This window comes from Desmodus rotundus, chromosome 6 (assembly GCF_022682495.2).
Source record: "Desmodus rotundus isolate HL8 chromosome 6, HLdesRot8A.1, whole genome shotgun sequence".
Classification (NCBI taxonomy): Eukaryota; Metazoa; Chordata; class Mammalia; order Chiroptera; family Phyllostomidae; genus Desmodus; species Desmodus rotundus.
In genome coordinates this window covers 156,428,809-156,451,316 of record NC_071392.1, presented here as the reverse complement: position 1 = coordinate 156,451,316, position 22,508 = coordinate 156,428,809, and the positions used below count along the sequence as shown (strand labels likewise).

General features: G+C 46.3%; 1 protein-coding gene across 2 annotated transcripts; it reads left to right on the top strand.

Moving 5' to 3' along the window:
- Positions 1-3,268: 3,268 nt before the first annotated feature.
- THOC3 (THO complex subunit 3) lies at positions 3,269-17,312 on the top strand. Of its 2 annotated transcripts, none has more exons than XM_024576942.4 (6): positions 3,269-3,658; positions 4,300-4,456; positions 5,643-5,847; positions 8,641-8,802; positions 9,102-9,202; positions 17,168-17,312. In XM_024576942.4, exons 1-6 carry the CDS (start codon positions 3,392-3,394, stop codon positions 17,173-17,175), a joined length of 900 nt encoding a protein of 299 aa, XP_024432710.1. In that variant the 5' UTR covers positions 3,269-3,391; the 3' UTR covers positions 17,176-17,312. The 2 variants fall into 2 exon arrangements, with proteins under 2 accessions (XP_024432710.1, XP_024432709.1); XM_024576941.4 differs by lacking the exon at positions 17,168-17,312 and adding an exon at positions 12,606-13,280.
- Positions 17,313-22,508: the final 5,196 nt, after the last annotated feature.

The following is a 22,508-nucleotide window of genomic DNA, read 5'->3' as shown; positions in this document are numbered from 1 at the left end:
AAAAAAGATTTTATTTATTTATTTTTAGAGTGGAAAGGAGGGAGAAAGAGAGGGAGAGAAACAGCAGTGTGTGGCTGCCTCTTGCATGCCCCCTACTGGGGGCCTGGCCCACAACCCAGGCATGTGCCCTGAATGGGAATTGATCCAGTGACCCTTTGGTTCTCAGGCTGGCATTCAATCCACTGAGCCAGGGCAAAATGACATATTTTTTTTTGTCTTATCCAAAGAGTAAGTCTGCTTTAGTATAGAGATTTTAAACCATCATTTGCAGTAAAAATGTTCTAGGTAATAGGCTTCCGGCCTTATTCATGGGGATTTTTCTGGGTAAGTATACATCTTTAAAAGTTTTTTTTTCTTTCATTTTCTCTTTCTCATTATATGGCAGGGTTGGTGGCTGCAGATCTGCTATTGTTTATGCTAACACTGGGAAGCTCAGGTTTCTCCCCTGCACTAGGGAACACTCTGTCCCCCACCCCCGCTGGATTCCAGGCCCCATTCCCCAGTTTCAGGTCACTCTTCGCTTTCCTGGACTGCTTTAGTAGAGAGCCTCTCAGTGTATATAATTTTATTTAAATCATTTTCTTATCCTTTCCCCTTTTCCACCCAGCTTCTAGTTTGCAGAGATATCAAGTAGATGTCAGAGGCTTTGTAAAGATTTTGCTTTATCCTCGACATTCAAAGATGACGCATGCTCATTTTGAGAAAGTGCGGAATGTGTAACCACAGCACACTTTGATAACATCTTTCCAGACATTTCTGAATGATCAATACTCACAGGTACAAATGTGTAGATAATTTGATATAAGTGGGACCATACAGTACATACTGCACTGCAATTAGCTTTCTTAGATTAAGAAATATGCCTTTATAGTTTTCTGTGTCAGTGAATAAAGATTTACATTATCTACATTGTCTGTTTTATTGGTTCATAACATGTTCTTAAAATAGTATGACATTTGCTATTTCTTTTATAGAAAATCACAAAGAAGCAAGCAAAAGAGTATATCACATTTTCCCATCCCTGATATCTTACAATGAACAGTTTGTAAAATTAAAAGAAACAAATCTATGAGATTAGAAAATTTGTAGTACAAAAAGTTACAAAATAAAAAGTGAACATTGAAAGCCACCCTCCCTTTTCTAGCTCTTCCCAAGGCTAAATGTCTAAATAAATAGGGTTTCTTATGAATCCTTCAAAACATACAAAGTTACTATATACAGTATATATGTATCGTACCCCATTAGTCAATCCTAACCCTAATTCCCCCAGTAGGCAACTATGCTGATTTGTATTGAAACTGGTGGTTTTAGCTGTCCAGTAAGGCAGCTATACCGGGTCTGAAGGAACAAAAACACATCAATCGAAGCTTTGAATAAACCACCACAAAACTGCCGTGACTGTTACTGTGAGTCTTTCTTGATTGCTTATTCTATACCAGTCCCTGAGAAAAGTATAGCGGGTTCTAACATTTCTGTTCACAGAATACAGAAAAAGAACATAAGGGAAAATGAAACAAAAACCACGTATAACATATACAAATAAAATTAACACAGAAATACCAAAAATAATCTTTATAAAATGGAGGTTTCAGATACTAAGAAACAGAAGGTAGATTTTGGAGTCAGTAACATCTGAATTCCAATCTTTGCTCTGCCACATACTAGCCCTGTGACCTGCACAGGGACATTTTCCCTCTTTGTTCTCCAGGGTCCTTATCTGGGACTGGGAGATAGACATCCTCAGCATATGGAGGATAAAAAATATGCTAGCGTATGAAAAAGACTCCTGAAAATGAAAGTTAAAGAGGGAAAACTAGACCCCAAATAGTCTCCAAGATTTTAGTGACTTCCTTAGTATTCTTTGGAGTCTAAAGAAGTCTGAGGTCTCCAGGGATTTCTGTTTGCCGTGGGGGTAGGGAAGGGAATTGGGGAAGAACCGGGGCTCATTTCCTAAGGCCTTTCTTAGAGCTCTGCGTGTGGACTCATGTAGTATCTTATGACACCTCCCTATGCTGCTGAGAGAGGCTGATTATTGGAGCCTCTTCCCGGGTGTTTTGGCGACGTGTATTCAGCTGAAAAGTGCATGTGCGCACGAGGAAGTTTGTGTATGGACATTCACGGCAGCATTGTTCTACAAGCAAGTCCATGCCCCTGAATAAGGGTCCGCTGAATAATGAGTTGAACATGGATGTGTAAATGATTATACATCCATATCATTAAATACTGCATCCATTAAGAATTGGACATTTGCATATACGATGAGAAATGATTTCTCCCATGTGTATATCATAGAAAGTAAGATACGTAAGGAACAGTGCCATTTGGGGGGGACGGTTGGGAAGGATATATACATACCTATGTACCTCTCCCAGGGTGTTTATTTGTTCTAACACTTTCTAGAAGGCCCACAAGGAAGTTAACAATATTTTTGACTGAAGGGGAATTTGAGGACACAAGGGGGAAGGAAACTTACTTTTTACTGTACTTTTTGTACTTTTTACATTTACTACCAAGTGTGTGCATTACCTTTAAAATTTTTGTTTTTAAACTTATTTTGAGATAATTGTAAATTCACAAAAGATTTGTTTTTAAACAAGTTTCCAGCCACCTCCTCACCACCCCAAAACTCCCCTAGCCCACAGCACTTCTTTAGAGCCGTGGCCGTCGCTGACAGCTCGCCACTGGTTTCTTCAGGTAGAAGCTGCTGGAGCTGCTGGTCAAGTAGATATGTGAAGGGTGGAGAATAATGGCATTTACTTTTTTACTCTGTATCTTTTGTATTTTTGCATATATAATCACGTGCATACAGTATCTTTTAAAAAGAATTTATTTAAAAAAAACACCAGGCCCTCCTCAACTCCCCCCCCCCCCCCCGCCACACACACACACACACAGTTGCCTAGTACTTGCTTTACTTGGGACGAGCTCACCAGCTGGTCCTTCTCCATTAAGAAGTCAAGGCATTCTGCTCTAAGGTAGGGGCCCAAGGATGCAGAGCAACCCCAGAAAAAGGTATTTTGCTGAGAGGGAACTGAGGTTTAGAAGGATAGCACTGGTTTCCGTCTTTGATTAATACAAATATATCTGCCAAGCAATAGGTAAGGGGTGATAGGAACCCTAAAAACCTCAGAATCGTTAACATTGCAGCACGTTTAAAAAGGACTCATTACTGTTTGAAAAGGCAAAGGCGGGCGCGCGCTGCATGGCGGGATTTGTAGTCCGGTTTTCGGTGGGCCGTGGTGCGGCTGCGCTGGAGAGACAGGGCTCTTCTGAGCGCACGCGTGCGACGGCGGCGGCAGGACTGACTGGACTGAGGCGTCGGCGTCAGCGTCGGCGGCAGGATTGACTGGGCTAGGGTTGCGGCGTCCCCTCGGCTGTGCGGGAGCTCGGCATGGCGGCACCCGCGGCGGCCCTGGGGCCCTCGGCGCTAGGCCAGAGCGGTCCCGGCTCCATGGCCCACTGGTGCTCAGTGAGCAGCGGCCCGACGCGCTACGTGCTCGGCATGCAGGAGCTGTTCCGGGGCCACAGCAAGACGCGAGAGTTCCCGGCGCACAGCGCCAAGGTGCACTCGGTGGCCTGGAGCTGCGACGGGCGTCGTCTGGCCTCTGGGTCCTTCGACAAGACGGCTAGCGTCTTCTTGCTGGAGAAGGACCGGTTGGTGAGCTGCCAGGGCCCGGCCCAGGCCGGGGAGAAGGGCTGTGGGTAGCGGGTGTGGTAGTGGGGCGAAAATGGCGGGGCGGGGGGCGGAGAGGGGTGAGGTTAGGAGGGCGCGTGGATGAGCGGGGTGTGTGGTGCGAGCATGAGGAGTGTGGGGGTGTCGGGGGAACGGGCTGGGTGGGGAGTGGTCAGGAGCGGGGTGTGGGGAGTGTAGTAGTAAGGGGGGGAGTAGATGGGCCGGAGCGGAGGTGAGAGGGTGCAGACAGGTGGGGAGGAGGGGCGGGGCTGTTGTTGTGGGGTCCCCGTCTGGTGGGGCGGGCCCCTTTGGCTGTGGTAGCGCCTCCTGTGGGAATGGGCAGGGGCGTTGGGAACTTCGGTGGCAGAGTAAGGGCGGAAGAGCAGAAAGGAGGAGGAAGGCCGGCCAGGGCCAGCAGGAGAGTAATGGCACTGATGTGGAATCCAGCCTCAGGGTGACTGGAGAGGAAGGAGGGAAGAGTTTGGAAAGAGTTCGGGGGAAGAAGCTTGGAAGAACCGGCCTCTCTATTTCTCTAATTTTTTGTTGGTCGCAGGTGCCTTGGTTGAGGAGTTACAGGTGAGGCAGGCACATCTGTGGGAGACGACATTCTGATCTTGTTCTCTCAGGTCAAAGAAAACAATTACCGTGGACACGGCGACAGCGTGGACCAGCTCTGTTGGCATCCAAGTAATCCTGACCTCTTTGTCACCGCGTCTGGGGACAAAACCATTCGCATCTGGGATGTGAGGACTACCAAGTGCATCGCTACTGTGAACACTAAAGGTGACCAGGGCATTGGGGAGATAAGCTACTGATGTTCATTCGACAAGCGTCTTCCAAGTATCTTGTCTGCGCCTGGCCTGGTGTTAGTTAAGGGACGTCCTGACCTGCAGGGCCGTCACAGTTTGGTGCAGGGAGAGAGCCATATGCATTAACAAACAAATCAAAAAGCCTCACAAAGTACGACACGGTTCACCTTACAGTGGCGATGTCTGTGAGGCAGATACCTGGAATGGAATGCCCAGGTCTGCCTGGGCGACGACAGGCAGGGCCTCACAGAATTTGAGCGGACTCTTAGAATAGCCGTAGTGTCCGTGCCAGGGTGCGGTGGGAGGGTAGGGCAGCTCCAGGGCGAGCGGCGGCGCGGAGGGTTTGGGAAACCGCTGATAGCCGGAGTGGCTGAGGCTTGGATGGTCTGGGAGAAGATGACCTTTAATTGATGTGCTCAGTGTGGGCCACTGGACTTGGTTGATAAGGCTCGTACCTGTTGGGGGTGGGGGGATGGGTGGAGGTGGAAGGTGTTATAAGGGGGATAAATGGTAATGGAAAAAATCCAATTAAAAAGAAAAAGACTCACACCTGTAAGTGGAATGATGCAGCGATTTCCCCCGGTATGCCACTGGTGATGCACAAGTGATTTATGGGTACGTGGATGACCATCAAAAACTGGTTATGTGTATGTTTTACTGTCTGTTGGAAAGAAAGAACCAGCTCATTGAATTTATTGCTAAATTCATTAAAGTAAAAAAAAAAAGTTTGAGTCAGTTTTTAGAAAACTCTTCAGTAGAGAAAGGTGTGGCTGTTACGTGGATAGGGCAGAAGTCGTGGAAGTGGTCTCTGGACGACGGGGGTTTGGGAAATGCTGGTGTAAGACAATAAGAGGCTGTGGAGCCAGATCTAGCAGCTCTGTTACTTCAGGCTTTGGCGGCTTGGCTCATCCCTCTTCCATTTCTTCATCTGTAAAATGGGGATAATGAATTGCTAATAAATAGCGTGTTGTGCGGATCAAATGGGGAAATGTGCCTGACTCACAGCTGCTGATACTTAGCTGCTAGTTGCCTTCCATTGACTGTGACCTTGACGAATGAGCTCTGGAGATAACGCTGGCCTTCCTTCTAGGATGACCAAATAAACTTCTGGAGGACTCTGGGCAAACAGATTCTCTCACTGATTATGCCTGGTTTTCTAGGGGAGAACATTAATATCTGCTGGAGTCCCGATGGGCAGACCATTGCTGTAGGCAACAAGGACGATGTGGTGACCTTTATTGATGCCAAGACACACCGTTCAAAAGCGGAGGAGCAGTTCAAGTTTGAGGTCAATGAAATCTCCTGGAACAATGACAATAACATGTTCTTCCTGACAAATGGCAATGGTTGTATCAACATCCTCAGGTGAGGGGGTTCTAGCTCAGGGAACTGTCCTGTCTTTAACGGCTGGGTACTCTGGTGGTTACAGAGTTAAGGTAGACGCGTGTTTATCCTGAAGGAACGTAAAGGATAAGTAGTAATGAAGAATCCTAACCCCTGTGGAGCACCTTTGAGCCAGACACCTACAATTTTGCTGGGTCCTCACAGGAATTCTAGGAGGGCTGGTGGTGTGTTTACCATTCGATAGATCAGGATCTGGGATTCGGACTCACTAGTCCGCTGGTGAGCAGCGGAGCTGGATGCACCTTGAATTAAGGCTAATTTGTTCCCTTAAAGTCTCAGCTTAAATATCACACTCCCTCCAGGGAAGCCATCTTCCCACCCCACTCCCCAAGGTTAGAGGTGTAGTTCATGCACTTCCTTTTAGAAGCATTTCTCATTTTCTGCTGTAACTGCATGTTTACTTGTCTAAATCCTCCATTAGACTTAAATTCCATGAGGGTAGGGATTGTGTTTAACTTGTTTGCTGTTGAACACAATCCCTGCCCTCACGGGATATAAGTGCCCAGCCTAGTACCTGCCACACATAGTACGGATTTCAGTACATAGTTGCTCTCTGAATGAATGCAGTTGTGGAATTGAATCTCAGGTCTTTCTGGTTCTGTTCTTTCTACTGCCTTGGGTGAGCAGTGCACGGCAGAGTGAAGTAGGTGTTACATTAGCAAGGCTGGGAGTTTGCTGTAGAATCCCAGGAAAGACACTTGAAGTGAGGGTTGAAGGAGGCAACTTCTGAGTTTGACCTTGAAAGATGAGTAGAATTTTAAGAGTCAGGAAAATGGACCTGTACAGTTGACAGAACAGGTGGGAGTGAGCGTGATTTATTGGGAGAGCAGTTGGTAGGTCGGGTTGCTTAGAGTAGTGGCAGTTAAGGATCTGAAGAGAGGGCCTGAAAATGGGAAGATAAAGTTGAAATACAGTTTGGGACTAGATTACGGAAGGCATGGAATTCTATGCTTAGCCACTTGAATTTTATGCTGTAGGCAGTGGGGATTCTATAACTTGCTTTAAAGCCTCTAGTAGAAGGTAAAATAGATGTAGAAAACCATGTAAAACAAATGTATAGCTTAATGAACAATTATATGTATTACATCTGTGTGCCCCGTGCATGTCGAGGAATAGAACTTTGCTGGCCATCCCAAAAGTCAGTCCACAGGCTTTATCCCCATCATAACTCACTCCCCTCAAGAGGAAACACTACCTTGATTTTTATAGTTATTTATAGTTTTAGCTTCCAAATGTGCATCCCTAGATAGTCTAGTTTTTGCCCATTTAAAAAGTTTTGATAATTTTTTTAAGTCTGTTAAACTAGAGGGGCCCCCTCCAACCCTTTGTTTTACTTATAACCTAGCTGTTGAAAAACCAGACTTAACCAGACTGGAACCCTGGTAGAGATTCTCCGAGCCTGGATTTTGCTGCTTCCGTGTTTACTTATTTGTTGGAATAAGAGACACTTCCTCTCATGCACTGTTTGGTTACTCAGGAATACAGTTCGTTTAGGAAGGACAGATAAGTGCTTGCTTCTTTCCCTTGTCATCGGGTGATGGATTAGTTCCCTATCACCTTCCAAGGTCACAAGCTAGTTTGCTTGGTTTTTTTTAAAGAATCATTATGGAGTCATATATTTAAGCATGGTAGATATGATTTCTTATAATTACTGTCCTTACTGGAGCTCAAATTATCCCATCATTGGCCAATGGGAGCCTCTTCAGATCGATTCTTCAGGGCTATTTTTGGGGGGCATAGTCCTAGTAGTTTAGGAATGTCCATATTGCTGGGTTGGTCATTGTTTCTAGACTTTTCCAGTGGACAGAGCTGTGAAATATATATGTATTTAAAGATAAAATACTTTGTGTATTCATGACTTCTAGTTAAAATTGAGGACTGGGAGACTTTTACTAAACCCCTTGTATGTTACGAATCTCTTTCCTTCGGAACCAAGTATTCTGGTTCTCAGAGATGCAGGCGATAGTAGAATTAGGTTTTCCCATGGTTTCTTATTTATCGCACGTTACCCGTGCAGTTACCTCAGAGTCACCACCACTGCCACCTGTGTGATTCATCAGAACGGTGGGTTTTTACGTATGCTTTCCTCATTCTTCCTTCACTTAAACGATAGTTAATACTGTGTAATGTTGGTGTATAGAGCCGTTCCATATTATACCTTTCCTTTTAACCGTGTGTGGTTTCTCCGAGAAACTGTATGTGATGCTCGTCACCAGCGCTGTGCTGATAAGTGTCTGGTCATTTTGATCGTCCACGCTCGCTCTCTAATTTAGTTCCTTGGGATTGGTTGGTTTGTGGGAACAAGATTCCCTGAGCTCATACTTATTATAACATATACTTATAAAACTTGTAGATGTTTTATTATGTTGTGCTTGTTATTTGAACTCTTTATAATTGACAGTCAGTTTTGCTAGTTATAAAAATCCTTGATTTATATTTTCTCTCTTTTGTATCTTAATATGTTATTACACAATATTTTCTTTTGGCATAAAATGTTGCTGTTAAAAAGGTTGAATGATCATCTAAAAAATCCAGTAATTCTATGACTGTGTCATGTCTGGGTTCGTATTCTGAGGTGTTTGATGTGCTGCTTCAGTGTATTGTTTGGGGTCTGAATTTCAGGAAAGCTTTCTTGAATTGCAGTCTTGGGTATTTGTTCTGCCGGTTTTGGTTTTCTCCTTCAGTGTCTCCTGTGACCGTTTTAGCACCACAGTCCGCTTCCCACAGCTGACTGCTGTCTGTCTTGCTTCGCAGCTACCCAGAGCTAAAGCCGGTGCAGTCCATCAATGCCCACCCTTCTAACTGCATCTGCATCAAGTTCGACCCCACGGGGAAGTACTTCGCCACGGGAAGTGCGGATGCGCTGGTCAGCCTCTGGGATGTGGATGAATTGGTGTGTGTGCGGTGCTTTTCCAGGTCAGCTTCTCTGCAGCACTCTCCTCATTGGATAATTTTGGTTCATTTTGGGTGAAATGGTGCCTTCTTACTCGGTTATTTAAAGTTTTTTTGTTTTTCAATTACAGTTGATGTTCAGTATTGTATTAGTTTCAGGGGTACAGCATTGTGGTTAGACACTCACATGACTTATAAAGTGACCCCTGATAAGTCTAGTACCCCCCTGACACCATATGTAGTTATTACGGTATTATTGACTGTCTTCCCTGTGCTGCACTGTCCGTTATTCCGATGTCTCCCTTGTCTCCTCTGCATTATAGGCTGGACTGGCCTGTGAGGACCCTCAGTTTCAGCCACGATGGGAAAATGCTGGCCTCAGCATCAGAAGATCATTTTATTGACATTGCTGAAGTAGAAACAGGTAACTAAAGCCTTCCTACTTTAGTGAGAGTCTTCTGCCTTTCCCCTCCGGCCAACAGGAATTCTCTTGCGACATGTTTTCAATTCTGCACGTTATTTCTTGGTCAGCTTTAGCATAAATGAGTTTGTCTCCTCACGACAAGCTTACTGTGACTGTTACGGTCAGGTATCGAGGGAGCAAAGAGTCAGGAAAGGCAGGGGCAGGTCTGAAGGAAAGTGATTTAGGACACTTTGTATTTTATTCACTTTTTATTCTTTATTATAATGAAAAATTTAAAATACAGGAAGTGGGAAGAAGAAAAAAGTGTCATCTGTGGTCCCACCATTTAACTGCTGCTTCTTTTTAGCATTTTGGTATATTTCTATCCTTTGCCTGTATGTGAATATATATATTTGTAATTTAAGGAATTATCGAAGTGGATGTGAGTTGCTTTAAAAACAAATCAGAACTTACAAACAGAAAAATAGGAGGAGAGCAATTAATTATTTTACAAAAGCATTTCCTCAGTTTTATTATTTATTTTTTTGAATTTTAATTTTTTATTGAATTTATTGGGGTGACATTGGTTAATACCTCAGTTTTATTTTTTAATACAGCTGTGTTATTTTTGGAAGTACATGATATTTTAGTAAAAGAATTCAAACTATATAGAAAACTTCAAAGAAGAAAACTTGAAATTCCGTGATTTAGAGAATGCCACTGTTGCTAACACTGTGTGGGGCATGGTCCAGCCGTCCAGACACGCAGCTCCTGTGATGCTGTGGTGCTCACCTGTGATCCCGCATTCTGCAGGTGAGCCACCCGCCTCGCCTGCAAAATGTCGAAGCTCCTTTTGGCAGTGGCTGCTGAGCCTACTGCCACTTTGAGTGGGATTAAATTTCATTCTCTATACTGTTAGTGGCTTCTAAGTTTCGCATTATAAATAATGCTGTGATGCGTGTCCTTTATGTACTTCATTTTACATATGTGCTCATCCTTTTGCATTAACCACCAAAGTGGGAATGCTGGGTCTAGGGTGCTCGCCTTTCGTGCAGGACCAACCGCCTCACGGAAAAGTTCCTGCAGTTTGCCCTTGGCAGTGCGTGTGCGTGTTTCCCACGCCGTTTGTGCAGGCTGCTTTTAGTTTTCTCCATACCTAATATACGTAAAATATGACTAAATGCACGTGTATTCTTTCAGGAACATGTTAAATGTGGCTGTGTTACTTTTTCTAAACAGTTTAACAAATACTTTTTTGAGATTATTTTTTTTAATTTGTTTTTTAGTTGTAGTTGACACACAATATTATTTAGACAAATACTTTTAACATGTTGGGTTTTAAACAAACGTTCTGTATAACCTAGGTTAAAAATTAAAAGCAAGATGCTTATCACAGTAAAGCATAGTTATGTTATTTACAACATTTTAATATGTAGATGGGAAACAGTCTAAATTTTCGTTATGGTGGACTAATGAAGTCAGTCGTGATGTATCCCTGTCACAGTGTGCCCAGGGAAGGACATAGCTCTGTGTGCCGAAGTGGGAGATGAACAAGGCATAGTGCTGAGTGAGCACAGCTGGTAGCCAACCGTGCCTGTGATGTGTTAACATTTCGGTGAAGAAACTAAATTGAAATTGGTCGAAAAACATTTAGAAGAACTTAGATCAGATTTGTAAGATTAGGAGAAGACTTAAATAGGGAAAAAGAATAAATTTAAATGATGAGTTATTACTGCAACCAGTTAAACAAAATTAAGTAAGTTTCTTGGTCACCCTAGGCACCTTCCAGGGACTTGGCAGTGCCGAGTGGCCCGTGGGAACCGTATGGGACAGTGCGGATATAGGACATTTCTATCACAGAAGTGTTTGTCGTACTGCGGCTTCATACCCTTGACCTGTTTGAATTTTATGCAGTAAAACATGTCTTTACAGATTAGCTTGTAAAATAGGAGTAATACCTGCTCATTATAGAATATTTGGAAAATGCTAACAAATACAAAGGAGAAATTAACAGGCAGGTATAGGTTCATAATTTAGAGAGAATCATTGCTAACATTTTAGTATATTTCCTCTGGTCTTTCTTTTTCTCCTACATAGTATATATTTTTTCTGTTGTTGGAATCATATATTAGATATAATTTTGTATTCTACATATTTTTAATGGTTAAATGCAAAACAAAGTAAGAATTTAAACTTTATTCCTGATAGCATATAAAATGGAACCTCATTTTAATACAGTCCACTTAATTTTCAGCTCTGCAGACACACCCGTACACATTGCCTAAGTCTGTTGGAACTTTGATTGTCTGGAATAGTAACGTCAGTCTCAGAGTCAGCACCTCATTTATCATTCAGAGACTTCACTCTCCAATAAACTAGGGGGATGTTAAAGTTTATGAAGCCACATTGTTTCATTTTAGGCTTCTTCATGTCTACCCTGATTTTCTTGAACTATATACATTTCTTTACTAATCTCATGTCAAATGACATGGAGTCAGAGGCCTAGTAGTGGCACTCTCTGGAACTGTTCTTTATGTCTCTGTAACTCAGAACTTCGCTCATCGGGATACAGGCTGCCAGATCCAGCATCACGAAGAGTGGGTAACTGTCCCATAAATACAGTTTTTCTCTCTCTCCCATTCCCTCTCTCTCTCTCTTTCTTTCCCTATACACACACATACACAAACATAAGTATATATGAAATAGCTTTATTGAAATGTAATTCACATACCATGGTTGGCAAGTTTGAAGGATGTAATAGAAGGTATTCTGCATTTTTAAATTGACACCAAACTGTAAATGTTTTACAACATTGATCTTAATGCTCCAGTTGAAAAACAGGAGGCAGGATTAAAGGAATAACAGCATTAGGAAATCATGTTTAATTTCAACAAGTGGGAGGAATAACGTTTTGGGGAAAAGACCTGTATTACTCTTATTAGAAGGCTTTGAAGTTTAGTAGACCTGTGGCTTTGGAAATAGATTGACTTCATGTGTTGACTCTGTTCCTTCCTTGAGGTGTGACTTACCTGTTAAATCACTCATTTCTTTATAAAATGGGTTTAAAATCACTACCTGTATCGCTGGGTTGTTGTTATACTTTATGGGGATAAAGTATAATCCACGTGATTCATAAGGGTACTCAACAGACATTGAGTGTTCTCCAGTGTTTTCCCAGGGAGTGTAGACTAGGGGGTCGGAGCTTAGGCTCTTACCGTTAACCTGGCTGCATTCAGATCCTGCTCTGCCACCTACTGGCTTGTGACCTCTCTGCGCCTCAGTATTCTCTGTAAAGTGGGGTAGTGATTGTATCTGTCTCAGGGGCAGTTAAGTGGGTTAAATGAGTTAATGTAGCTAAGTACTTAATGACTGTGGTCTCTTACTATTAATGTATTGATTGGTTTCTCTATGTTGATTTTTATAGGAGACAAGCTATGGGAGGTGCAGTGTGAGTCCCCGACCTTCACTGTGGCTTGGCACCCCAAAAGGCCTCTGCTGGCATTTGCCTGTGATGACAAAGATGGCAAATATGACAGTAGTCGGGAAGCAGGAACTGTGAAGCTGTTTGGGCTTCCTAATGATTCCTGATTAGGAGGACCTGACGTAGGGAGAGGGCCCGGGCCTGCCTTCGTGTGATTAGTTTGGTCCTGTCTCCTGGAGTTGGTGTGCACTTACAGTGTTTGTAAATTGGTATAAGTTATAAAAGGCTTTTTTCCAGGCTGCCTATGCCAGTTGCCTTCCTGTTTGTTATGTTAGCCGTTTCTTTTCCTTTCCCCTTGCATGAGGGCTCTGCAGTGTGGGTGATGATACCAGCATACCTTGGCCTCTGGGGATCCCCTGTCTTCTTGCTTTTGGGTATAGGGTGGACTTCGCTGGACTTGGTTCTGCTTGGGCAATGCCTTGTTTGGAGGGCGGCTGAAGAAGGGTGACTTGGGAATGGAGGGTTTTTTTTTTTTTTATAATGAAAGATACATGTAATTTTGAGAATTGAATAATAAAAATGACTTTTCATTATGAGAGTTTTAGGACTTTTAAAATTATGGTATTATTATGTTATTACAGGGAGATGTTGCTGTTTTGCATTAAAAAAAAATGTCAAGTAGAGTTTAAAGGTTGTAATTCTGTTATTTAATCTCCTAACCCAAGAACCCAAGGAACGCAGGGATACAATGTGCAGCGCATGGGCGACAGCTGTCCTTTAAGTCCACAGTTGTGTGTGTGTGTGTGTGCGCGCGCGTGTGTATGCATGGCCTAGTTCTTCAGATTTAGGGCCAACACTGGGAAAAGTAGTAAGAGAGAAACAGGAACTACGCAATCAGGGTGAGAAGAAGAAATCAGAAAGTCAAGACTGGGGAAATCAATATAGAAACATGCAAAGAATAAGGAGTTAGTTGTGATTGAACTAAAATTTGGACTCTGCACTCCCTGGTGACAAAGTGAAGATGGGGGTGAGCCAGCCGTTTCTTAGAAAGAAAAGCTCATGCCAGCTCCTCGGAGAGAGCTGAGCTTTTGTTGGCTTTTGCCTCCAAAAGAAATGGCTCATGTAGGGGATTCTTGTGAGTAATACCTTAATTTTCATTGTATTTTAGTGTATTTCAGCATAAAACATTGGGATATACCTTCGTAAGTGATGTTTGTAGAAAATCTTAGAAAAAGCAGGAAAGCAAAAAGAAAAATCGTATTCCTAGCACCACGAGTCACTATTAGCATTTTAGTGTATGTCCTGGGAGTTTTCCTATGTCATTGGTACATAAAAACATGTTTAGCTTTATGAGCGTCTTGAGGACAAATCAAGTGTGACAAGATAAATCATGCAAGGCGCTCAGCGCCGTGTTGAGTAGATAAACCCTCAGTACGTCTTAGCAGACACTTTCAGTCATTGCCACTCCCTCTGTGTCTGGTACAGTAGTGAGCACTTTGCATCAGCTGTTACTCAAGTTTTGAGACAGCCTCCTGAGGCTGGGTATCCTCCTTTTCCTGCCTCAGGGAGCAGAAGTAACTCATCGCTACTCATTAAGTGCCAGTGTCCAGACCTGGGTGCCTTTAGTTGCCATGGCTGTTCTGTTTCCATTTGTGTTCCCATCTTCCAGGAGAGTGACCCATGGCTCTGAGCGGTCCCTCTTGGCCTGGGTTAGTGCCTGATCAACTGAGCCTGGTCTTTGGGATCAGTAGCATTTTCTCCAGCCCCCAGAGCAGCCTCTGCCTCCACCTTTTCTGAAAAATGGGCTTTTCGGTTGCAATCCAACATTGTTAGTTCAGTGTTCGTGTCCCCAGGAGTAAACTTCGGCATGTTGTTTCTTGATTTTGCAATAACTTGTCATTGTCGTGGTTGCCCCTGTGTTTCTCTGTATACCGCCCTGTGGCACTGGAGCCATTTGCTAAGGTTTGGGTTAGATTCTTGATGTTGGTCGGCTCTCCTCTTCCATCCATGTGGATGTTTTTCTCTGGGTTTGTGTAAGGCAGTGATCCGTGCCATCAAGAGTGCTATCACTTAAGAGATTTTTTGCTTTCAATTTGTGGGACGCTTGTAGCAACAGGAAAACATCTGTGAAGAAGGAACTCTGGCTTCTGGTTGCCTTCGCTGACTCAAGGTCTTGCTGACATTTCTGTTTTGGCTTCAGAGTCTTGGAGGGGCTCCTTCCTGACGAAATGACTTGGTGTGTCCCAGACCGGGGAACCCCTGTGATTTGAGTGAGATCCTAGTTTAGAGCAGGGAGGATGCCGTTCAGGAGCAGATTGGGCCATTTATTATTCGGTAAGTCTAGGGATGTCAGATAATCGCTGCTCCAGACAGTAGCAAGTCAGAGGTGGGTGGTGAGGTCAACCCTGAGCTAGACTTGACTCGATGGGGAGAGTCACATGTGCTGTGCCAGTGACCCACTGCCGTGTTGACTAGAATTACAAGTCAGGCTGAGAAATAGGTAGTTACCATTATGTCATCTCTCTTGCTGAGATCCTGGGTTCTCTGTGGCATAAGTTTGTGTGAGGCATGCGTATGTGTCTTGAGAACTGTTCCCTTCATCCTCAGCTGTCTAGGGTCAGGCCATGCAGCCAGCAAGAGGTGGGCTGCAGTTCCTGGCAGAATGTATTGGGAGGCTAGAGCAGGGTGTCCTGCTCAGAGGCAGGCAGACCCATGAGCAGGCTACGTTCTCCATGTCAGGCGAGCACCAGAGGGTGAACCGGGAAGAGGCCTATTCTAGCAGGTTCCAGAGCAAAGTGGTGTGTGGTGTGTGTGTGTTAGGAGCTGGTTGGGGTGTGACTCTGTTGGTGGGTTCAGTTTAGAATGACCAGGAATGGGGTATAAACAATCAGTCTCTTTTCCTGTGTCAAAGATGTATTCTATTCCCTAAGGATTTTAGTCACAAAAGGGACCATGGAATGTCTACCCTCTCGAGAAGGAAAACAGCCTGTAGATGGAACTGAAAGGTACGCCTGTATTTCAGAAGGGGAGTAGACCGTACGTATAGAAGGGCCCTGCGCACTCAGACGTACCTGTATGTAGGTGAGGTATTCCTCCCCTTCTCCCTCCGACGCTGGCGCAGTGGAAGTAAGACTGGCTTCATACTTGAGCAGAAGCAGAATTGGACCCCAGCACCAGCAGTGACTGATCTGACCAACTTTCCTCATCTGTAAAGTGGGGATGATGAATCGTCTTTGGGTCGTTAGGAGAATTAAAAGAGGTAAAGTATTTGTGAAGTGTCTGCCACAGCACCTGACACACTTAATGCACCCTTCCCACTCCAGGAGGACCAGCTTCCAATGAGAGCAGTGCCAGGCCACGGAGACGTGTCATCAGTCCAGCAGCTTTCTAAATGCCAGGGCCCGAGGGAGCCACGTTAGTCATCCCAGGACAGGGTGCCGTGAAGGGAGCAGCCTTGTCCCTCACACCCTGGGCATGGCACAGGTCCGAGGAGAGACTGGATCTGTGTTCTGCTGCCGTTGGCCCCGTGATGGATGAGCGTGCACGTGAACAGAGGAGCAGAAGTCAGCTCTGTTCACCAGCCGCGGGAATAGGAGTCGGGAGAGGGTCAAGTTCTTGTTTGCTGGGGCTGTGGCAGAGGGTGGGGAGGAGGTGGACCCAGTGCAAGTCTGGAATGTGGGTGCTGTGAATATAGGGCAGAGGACGTGTGATAAGGGGCACTGCAGCTTGGAGCACAGCTGAGGTGGTGGCAGTGTCCTGGGCTGGGAGGAGACGGTCAGATGGAATAGGAGAGGGGGGTGGTGACAGGGAGGGGGTGTCAGGCTCTGGGTTACTTTGCACGGGTTGCTAGTGTTGCCTGGCAAGCGGGGAAGAGTAGGGTAGACCTTGATTCAGTTCCTTGGTCTGCCACCAATAATTGGGAGATTGGCCAAATCACTGCACTTCCATGAGCTGCAGTTGGCTTACTTTTATGATGTTCATAGTAACAGTATAGCCTATGAAGGTAAAATGAATTGATATATGTCAAATGCCTGGTAGATTGTGGGTGTTCAATGAATAGCTATTATTGCAGTGCAGGTGTTAATACCATTTCTGTGTGCAGTATAAACCTTCCTACCTTATGAGCTTTCCCTGCCCCTAAACTTATCTCATTTTGCACAATGAAGGGGGGGATGGGGTGGAACTTGTAGGAAATGAGTATTTAGCACTTACTGTTTAATACCGGTTTGTAGAGCGAAGTCCCTTTATTTTCATTTAGGGATACTGGGTTGAGAACTAGCCATCCAGTAATTGCCGGTTTGCCAACAGTTTATGTGTTCGAAATTGTTGCTGACATGGAACCACCAGCTGTTGAACTTCCAGGCGCCCGGCGTCTCGGTCTTTCACCCCTTTGGAGAAGCAGGCAGAGTGTGAAAACATTTCCCTGACTGGCAGTGTCATAGCAACAAAGCCACTGGGTGCCACCTGCCCCTGCTGCAGTGTCACCAAGGATCACTGGAACCACCCTGGGTTTGGCAAGAACAAGTCACTAAACGTATCTTGTTTCCTTTTACTTTCTTCATAAGGTGACTAGAATGGAGGTGCGGTGGAGGCGCACACGCATCCGGGAAGCTGTCAGCTGACCTCAGGACATCCTGAGGACCAAAGGAGGACTGGGCGGGGCACTGACTCTTCCCAGAGTGGGCATGAAAGTCACCGTGGAGAAAGGTCTCTCCGGAAATGCAAATGAATGCCACCATGGGGTTCCTTGAGGATGACCAGGCCTGTGATGACGTACTGGACATTTCTGATGGGCAGCATCTCTCCTGTGGCTGCTGAAGTGCGGTGCTCCATGCAGAGTGGAGAGGGGCCCTCTTGCCCTCTTGGTGGAAGGGAATCATTGCTGGCGTGACCAAATGTCTGAGCGTCCCCTGAGTGCTGGCACTGTAAAAGTGGGGGGTGGGGCAGAATCAGGCTGTACCCTGGACCTATTTTACAAGTGAAAACTGGGGTTCAGGGACGTTAGGGAACTTGCCTAGGGACAGACGGTCAGTACATTAGTTTGAAGTCCGTGGTCTGCCACTGTGTTATGTCCTGCACGTGGGTCCAAAATCCCAACTGCTTAGGTTCAGCCTAGTCTAGATGTGGCCTGTCAACCACAGAGATGTAAAGGCTAGGAGTTTAGAGGACTGTCAGCCATCAACATGGGGGTTGGTCTGGCACTTTCTGGCAAAAGTGCTGATGGGAAGAAACCAGTGAAGAAAGGTAAAGCCCTCATTTAACCCTCAGTGGTCCACAGAAGTAGGTGGTATAGCCCCCAATTCACAGGATATGAAGCCAGCCTAGAGGGCGTGCGTTCCTCGCTCCAGTGATGTAGGTGGAGGAGCAGAATCTCGACCTCTGTGTGTGGCTGCAAAGCCAAGTCCTCTCCAGTGGGTAATTTCTCTTGGCCCTGGCCGTACACTAGGACCACCCTCCCCAACCCGACTCCCACGGCGAATCCCACTCTAGCTGGCCGCGAACCACTGCCCTAGTCCTGCTGTTTCTTTGAGCTGTTGAAAGTCGGGTGGTGGTGTTACGGGAGAAACTCCAGAAACTCAGTTCTTCTCATCGATGCAGTAAAGATTATAGGCCAGTGAGCCTGTGAGCACGCAAGCAAAGTTTATTAATGCTGTTCTAATAGGAAAGCAACAGCAAGGGTGGCCAGAGGCCCAGTGACCAACACCTGGATGGCCAGAGCCCAGGTGTCCAGCAAAGAGGTGGCCAGGGGTCCCCCAGTGTGGCAAGAGAGCCCCAAGGCCAAGAGAAGAGGTCAAGAGACAGTCCTTTGTTCTGAGGATGTGTATAATTGGTGGGGTGGGGACGGGAAAAGGTGGTGCCAGCTTCCCCAGGGAGATGTATGTATGGGTGGGGGTGGGGGGGTCTGTTGGCCTGAATCCTTAACTTTCTCTAGAGCCTGTTTGTTCATTTTACCTATGTGACAGGAGGCAGTTAACCAAAGTTTTATGGGCTTTTTCTTGGAGCACAGTGAACGCCCTTCCTTTCTCCCAGGCCTACGGATGAATACACAGTCTCAAGGTTTTCCTTTTCCCAGCTAGTGGAGATGATACAGACTTTCAAGGGCTCCCCCTCTCCTACACTACCATAGTTTCACTTGTTTGGATGTCTGGCAGCCTCATCAGACCAGGTTCAAGATTACTGGGTCAGCTGGTGAGCTTTTGCTTTTAGCCCCCTGTGTTAAGTTCTTTGTTAAGTTACAGTGATGAGGGCCCTGCCTTTATTTCCCCTCTGGCTGCTTACTCCACTGCAACAGTGTCACAGAAATGGCCCAGGAGAGTGGAGGAAGAAGGCTTCTGGAAGGAGGCATTTGAATTGGTCCTAGAAGGATGGGCAGGAATCAGGCAGGGAGCCCTTGGAGGAGGTGTGAGGCAGAGGGCCCGTCTAGGCAAAGATGTGGAGACATGGACCATTCTGTGCTGGTATGGTGGACAAGGAGCCTGGGCAGCAGAGGGCAGTGACGGGTGGCTTTCCTTTAACAGTGTTTGTGTTGGGGGAGAGCATCCGCCCCAGCTTTTGGACTCTTCTGCCTTGCCTGTCGTGGTTGAACCCGTCTCCTCTAGGTGGGGTTACCTGAGGATCGTCTTTGGGCTTTGGTCTCTCAGCTCCTGTCCCATCATTAGGGTCACAGGGAAGGAGGTCAAGAAGGCTTTCTGGGTGCAATCAGCTGAACCTTGGCCTGATGGATCCATTAAATAAAGACAGAACCTGTAGGGGAAGCCTATGCCCATTCAGCAATCAGAGCCCACAGGCATGGGGCCCCTGCCCAGCTTCCTAACCAGTTTTGCCCCACCTGGCTTGGAAGCCCTGGGGCAGTGGTGTCCCATGGTCCCAGGCTCTTATCTTGACCTTGCTACTTGCCAGCTGCATGAATGTAGGGAGGTCTCATCACCTCTCTGAGCTTCAGGTTCTGCACTCTGGGCAGTCTGATTTTCCCACAGTACACTCAGTACAGGGGGCAGCAGACAACAGAGGGTATTGGGTTCTCTCCCCTTCCACCCCCTGCTTCCCTGGATTTAAGGGAGGAATGTGATAGGAGTGGGGCTAGAGAGGTAGAGGGGGTCCTCTGTGAAGGGGCCTGTCCCCTGTGCTAAGGAGTGAGACCTATGGCCTGTCAGCGACTTAAGGGCTTCAGGCAGCTCGAAGCTGTGTATTAGGAAGACCATGTGGGGTGCTGTGGCGACTTGATTCCAGAGAGAGTTCTCAAAGCTGCACAGTGTAATGCAGAGCTTCTCAAGCTGGGGCCTCTGAACCCCCTGGAGGGCCTGTGGAAGCACAGGTTGCTCAGTCCCACCCCCAGAGTTGGTGGGTCCCTACACTACAGTGGGGGTCGTGGAGTCTAACAGGTTCCTAGGGAAGCTGCTGCTGCTGGTGAAGTTGTGAGGTATATGGGCCCAGCCCAGAGTGCTGCTGGTTTCAACTCTAGATCTCAGTAGCTGGCCATCTGGTCTCAGCCAAGCCCTCTCACTCGTGCAAGCCTCAGTTTCCTCATCTGTGAATGAGGTACTACCTAATTCCAAAGTGTTGCAAGAGTTCACTGAGATAATGTAAGTGCTTAGCACAGTGCCTGCAGTCAGCATTCAGTAGTTGCTGATGACGTTTATTAACACCAGTGAGAACACCAGTGAGGACACCGTTGGAGGCTGTGCAGAAGAGCTGAAGGAGGGGCTGAACCAAGCCTTTGACTGAGGGGTGGAGAGAGGGGATCACGTTTCCCCCAGGCTCCAAGCCCTTGAATCCCACCCCTGGTGCTTGGGTTAAAACCTGCCTGCTGATCCCCGTTTTGCCACGAGAGGGCAGTGGAGCCAAGGCTGCACTAGGCAGGCTGGTGCTGGGAAGGTTGGAGCAGGTCTGTGCATTCAGCCTTTATTCCAGTTCTGAAGCCTAATTGTATTTGCATTGCATTGTTCCCTCCCTCTTTGTTCTGTGTACTTGCTGACATTTTTGGAAAACACTTCGCATCGCAGGGCACCTCTGAGTTCCTGCTTGCCTTGCGGCCTGGGATTAGCCATGGCTGAAGCTTCCCGCTTTCTGGCAGCTGTGTTTACTTCTCAAGGGCGCAGGCAAAGCAGAGCACGGGGGCCTGCACCCTGCACCCTGCAGCTCAGCAGAGCCTAGTTGGAGCCACAGTTGCGCTTCTGCAAGTTCAAAACCTGGGGCCTGTTCCGTCATGCATTCTTTCCCCTGCTCCTCAGCCCTCGCCTGCTCTCTTTGATTTTGTGGGTGGGGAAATAGAGGGAATTCCAAATCCTTAATTCATTTTAAAGGCCAGCTGGAAGCAGGGCTTTTTAGGAGCTCAGTAAACAGCATTGGTTGAATTGTTTCAGAGAAGGGCAGGTGCTCTTTCAAGATCATAGAATGTGGTGAGGGCAGATTTATAATATTCGATGGTGTACCTTGTGCCAAGCTCTCCATGTCAACAAGTTGCTTTATCCCGTAAGAACAATAAAAGGTTCCAATGACAACAACTGCACTTACTGATTGGTTTGAGCCAGGCCCTGTGCTAAGTGATTTTCGCATATTCACCCTTTCAACTCTCATAACTGCCCTGCAGTATTACTAATCCTGAAGCAACTGAGACTCGGAGAGGTTACTATAGGATACACAGGGCCGAAGAGTGGTGCTGTTAGAAATTCGTACCAGTGTGTCTCACTCCAGAATCCAAGCTTTCATCAGTACTGTTGGGCACGCTCTATTCTACTTTTAGCCCAGCTCTTTCCGGAAGTGGGGTAGATAGCCAGGAAGAAGGCGAGGCTTATGACAGAACAGCCTAATAAGGACTCATGATCCCATCAGTGGACCAGTTAAGAGCATGGATTTGGAACCAGATTGCCTGGATTTAAATCCTGCCTCTGCCACTTACCATCTTTGTGACCTTGGGCAAGATTCTTTGACGTCTGAGCCTTAGTTCCCTCATTTGTAAAATGAGGGATAATAATAGTAGCTACCTCACTAGTTTGCCCTGAGGGTTAAATGAGTTAGTATAGGTAAAGTGCTTAGGTCCATGCCTGGCACAAAGTAGTAACTTAGTAAATGTTAGCTCGCTCTTAGTATTGTCATTATTTTAATTTTATTTTTTAAAAGATTTTATTGATTTTCTTCTAGAGAGAGAGGAAGGGAGGGAGAAAGAGAGGGAGAGAAACATCGATGTGTGAGAGAGACATCCATCGGCTGCCTCTCACAAGCCCCCAGCTGGGGACCTGGCCCACAACCCAGGCGTGTGCCCTGACTGGGAATCGAATTGGGCAGCCTTTTGGTTTGCAGACTGACGCTCAATCCACGGAGCCACACCAGCCAGGGCTGTCGTCATTATTTTTAACTATTGTGCCGTATTCACCTCTGTAATCTCAGTGCCTGACATACGCCAGGGGCTGGTGAGTGTGTATCGAACGAAACGAGCCTTTAGACTCAGAAAGTGTTTTCTGAGTGCTGGGGTGCCAGGTGCTGGAGTGATATAAGAGACTCCACTTCAGGGCCTGCGCTCACGGCCTCGTCCAGCGGGAGAGCCCTGACAGGGGTGCTTGTATCGCACAAGGCAGAACATTCTAGAGAGGGCCTGACGTGGGAGGGAGCACTTTGAAGTGGGGTAGGGCTGTGGGCCAGTTTCAGAGGAGAGAGCCTTGGAAGTAGGCCTTGAAAGATGGGTAGAGAAGGAGGGAAAGGTGGACTGGGCCAGGGAATTCAGATTTCTTGGGCCCAACATCCCTTTAACTTCACAAAGGGTCATTGGGTCAAGTTGGATTTTTTTTTTTTTCTTCTGGACAACGAATATCAGGCATGGTTGGAGTCAGACACTGAGGCACAATGGTGGCTTTGACCCAGTCCCTGCATTCAAGTGACCTGGGTCTGATGGGACAACAGCCAAGACCC

Excerpts from the sequence above, each read along its gene's own strand:
- THOC3 (XM_024576941.4), top strand. The coding sequence starts at position 3,392 with ATGGCGGCACCCGCGGCGGCCCTGGGGCCCTCGGCGCTAGGCCAGAGC. Across the intron at positions 5,848-8,640 it reads GGTTGTATCAACATCCTCAG|CTACCCAGAGCTAAAGCCGG; the intron begins GTGAGGGGGTTC and ends CTTGCTTCGCAG. Across the intron at positions 8,803-9,101 it reads TGTGTGCGGTGCTTTTCCAG|GCTGGACTGGCCTGTGAGGA; the intron begins GTCAGCTTCTCT and ends TCTGCATTATAG.